At 35.1% G+C, this 3,037-nt stretch overlaps 1 protein-coding gene across 1 annotated transcript; it reads left to right on the top strand.

The window, feature by feature from the left end:
- The first annotated feature begins 1,706 nt into the window (after positions 1-1,706).
- On the top strand, positions 1,707-2,574 carry LOC107046404 (DNA repair protein RAD52 homolog). Its single transcript, XM_015269016.1, has 3 exons — positions 1,707-1,818; positions 1,914-2,062; positions 2,473-2,574. Exons 1-3 carry the CDS (start codon positions 1,707-1,709, stop codon positions 2,572-2,574), a joined length of 363 nt encoding a protein of 120 aa, XP_015124502.1.
- The last annotated feature ends 463 nt before the right edge of the window (positions 2,575-3,037 follow it).

Genomic DNA, 3,037 nt, shown 5'->3' with positions numbered 1-3,037 from the left:
TCGTCATGCAATCATCAGAAAAAAAATATGTATATAAAAGAAGAACCTAAACCCCAAGTTTCAGAATTTCATCGAGCCTTCAAGAAGAATGCTGTAAAACGGAATACTTGTGTTGAAGTCCACTATTTTTACCGCCCGCCCTATTAACAGAAACACTCGACAGATGACAACTGACGGACCAATCATTAGGAGTACAATCATCTACACGGGATGGAATAGGCACTTCTCACCACAGATATTAGTCCCAAGTATTTTTCGGGCTTTTGAAAGTACCTATTCTTTTCCCGTGTACAGAGAAATTTTTTTCTGAGTCAATAAGAATGTGAGTGACTGCCTACTCCCGTAAATAAGACTAGTCTCAGAAACAATACGAAACCTATGTGAAGTACAGGTGGGTATTCTATTGGAAAATTACTGATGCCGTTTGGAGGTGCCCCAGCATAATTAAAAAATAATAATAATAATAAAAAAATTTATTCGACTCTTCTACTACAACAATCTTCAACCAAAACCTTCCATGAGAAATTAAAGGTTTTCTGAGAAGTTTAGAAGAGATCCCTCAGTTCTGTCGGAGACTGAAATCCACCATGTCGCTTGATGCATCACGTTTTCATTTTATTTATCCGGGTAACTACCCACTTATTGCCCGATGTTCATAGGAATCTTTCATCCTTAATAAAAGAGAATTATGAGCAACTTCATAGCCTCTGTCATACTACGGCATCCATTTTCGTTATAACTGGTTCACCCTTACTATTCCTAATCGAGCGATGGAAGTGCACGTGGAATATCCACATTTAATAATCAATGTTGAAGAAGGGATCCCAAAAACGTGCGTATTGATTTGTTGAAAAGCGTCGAAATGTGAGGAACTACTTTAAAGTACATAAACATACACTTTTCTACTAGGTTAACAGGGATGATTTTTGGAAATATTGGAAGGCACGAAATTGATGGGCAGTTATGTTTCTGTTTCGTACTTTTCAACGGCTATTTCGGGACAAGATCAAGACTTTCGAAGATATTGATTTATAATGAAGCCGCCATCCAATCATTCATCTACAACTTTCCGATGAATAGAGTAAGTTCCTGAACTTGGAGACTAGGAAGAATAGGTACAACTTGAATGATGACAATAATATTGTGCTCCAGTTAATCCATATCCGCGATGCCATACCACATAAACGACGAACGGTAAACGTTTCGACCACGGTATTTGATGACGATGATCTCTGTGATTTTGAGTGGGATGTTTATTCAGGAGCGCAGATTATAATCTATACGGAAATAATTATGAAATCGAAGGAAGTCATTGAATCTGAATGAGGAGAGATAATGGAACATAAATAACGAAATTATACACAAAAACAACTTAGTTATTGTGAGTCAAAGAACGATTTTTATTTATGTGTATATATATATTTTTTTTTTCATGGAAAGTTGATTCTTTTTGATAAATTTGACTGTTAGCAATAATTGGATCATGTATCTAATAAATATTTTCATGGGTATAAATTTCTAGTAGGTACAGTAGTATAGCTCAACCACACAGACAAACAAATTTGGAGACAATGAAAACTGAACTAACTTCACAATCATCTGACAAAAAAGAAGAAAGTCAAATCATAAAGGAAGTGGAACAAACATAATAAGCCCGCAAAAAATATCAGCGGTATTGAAAAGTTTTGAATCAAACATAAAGGAAAATGGAAAGAGAGAAGAGAAAAGATGCAAATATTCACGCCGGGCTTATCTACGATGCCGAGGATGCCTTCAAACAGATTGGATGGTCACACCATATCATTGACCAGAAAATTGGTAAATCCAATTCATCAGCAGAAGAGAATTTTCTTATGTGAAATTCACCACCTACCCCTCGAAATGCCAGGTTTATGATGAGACATTATTTTTAGATTTTGAAGAAGAACAAGACGGTGTGTTTCATGTTGGATGCTCCACAAGTATCAAGATAGGCCTAAAAGACGGACGACAGCACTCTGACTTTGGATATTATGAGAGTAGTGAGGAGACTAAAGGGGAAGCTTTCTTCAGAGCAAGACTGGTGAGATATCCTATATAATTGCAACGTTCGAAAACAATTTGACGAAATTGATGGAGCACCGAAAAATAAAAAAATAAAAATAAAAAAAAACTGCCCAGAATATTTACTCAGATGGTTTTCGGAACATTATGTACCAATTTTGAGAGATTCATCTGATGGTAATAATGCTATACTGATACTAACGGAATAGGAGATATTCTAATCAACTTCTTCGTATTGTAAAAATCAAATTGATCAATTGAACATTTCTACATTAAGAAAAATTCAATAATCTCATTGAGTTGGGAAAATGTTGCAGGTGTCAACAACGAACGCGCTGAGGAAAACACTTTGGTATTTCCCAGAAAGTAGGAAGATTCTCCAAAAAAGGACTTCGATATTATATTGTTTTGAAACAAATTGTACAAAAGAGCAAAGAGACAGAAAAAAGACGGCCCTTGAAGAAGAAGAAGCAGTATTCGAAAGAGAAACAGGAGGAATTCAGAGAAAAAGAAAAAGTGATCAAGAACTGATGGACGAGAAAAAAAAACGATTAGAAAAAGTTGCTGAGCTGAAGAAAAAATGGTTGAACTCATCTCAAACATCAACTGGATCGAGTGATGCATAGCCGATCAAGATGAAAATATGAAATATATTCAAAATTCTTGGTGAAATCAATCAAACTTATTTTTCTTTCAAACTCTATATCTCTTTCGTTAAAATTCCAATTCCTAGAATTCCTCCATTATCTATCTGTCCATATAATTGATTAGGGAAATATATTCTTCCAATTGAGTAGAGGCCAATTACATACCATGAATTCCCCCTCTATGAACCTACGTATAACATCGCGTTTCAAGACTTTTCCAGAAAACTTACGAGGATCCTTGTGAATAATCTGTTGGATTCTGACGAATAGAAGCATGGTGCGTCAATCTCCACCACATTCTATAAAACAATAACATCAAAATACTTTTCTATTCCAAATTTTTAATT

The sequence above is a fragment of the Diachasma alloeum genome, unplaced genomic scaffold, assembly GCF_001412515.2.
Source record: "Diachasma alloeum isolate Michigan unplaced genomic scaffold, Dall2.0 Dall_scaffold_01356, whole genome shotgun sequence".
Lineage (NCBI taxonomy): Eukaryota > Metazoa > Arthropoda > Insecta > Hymenoptera > Braconidae > Diachasma > Diachasma alloeum.
Note: the sequence above shows the minus strand (reverse complement) of the source record. Positions and strands in the feature narration are given on the sequence as shown.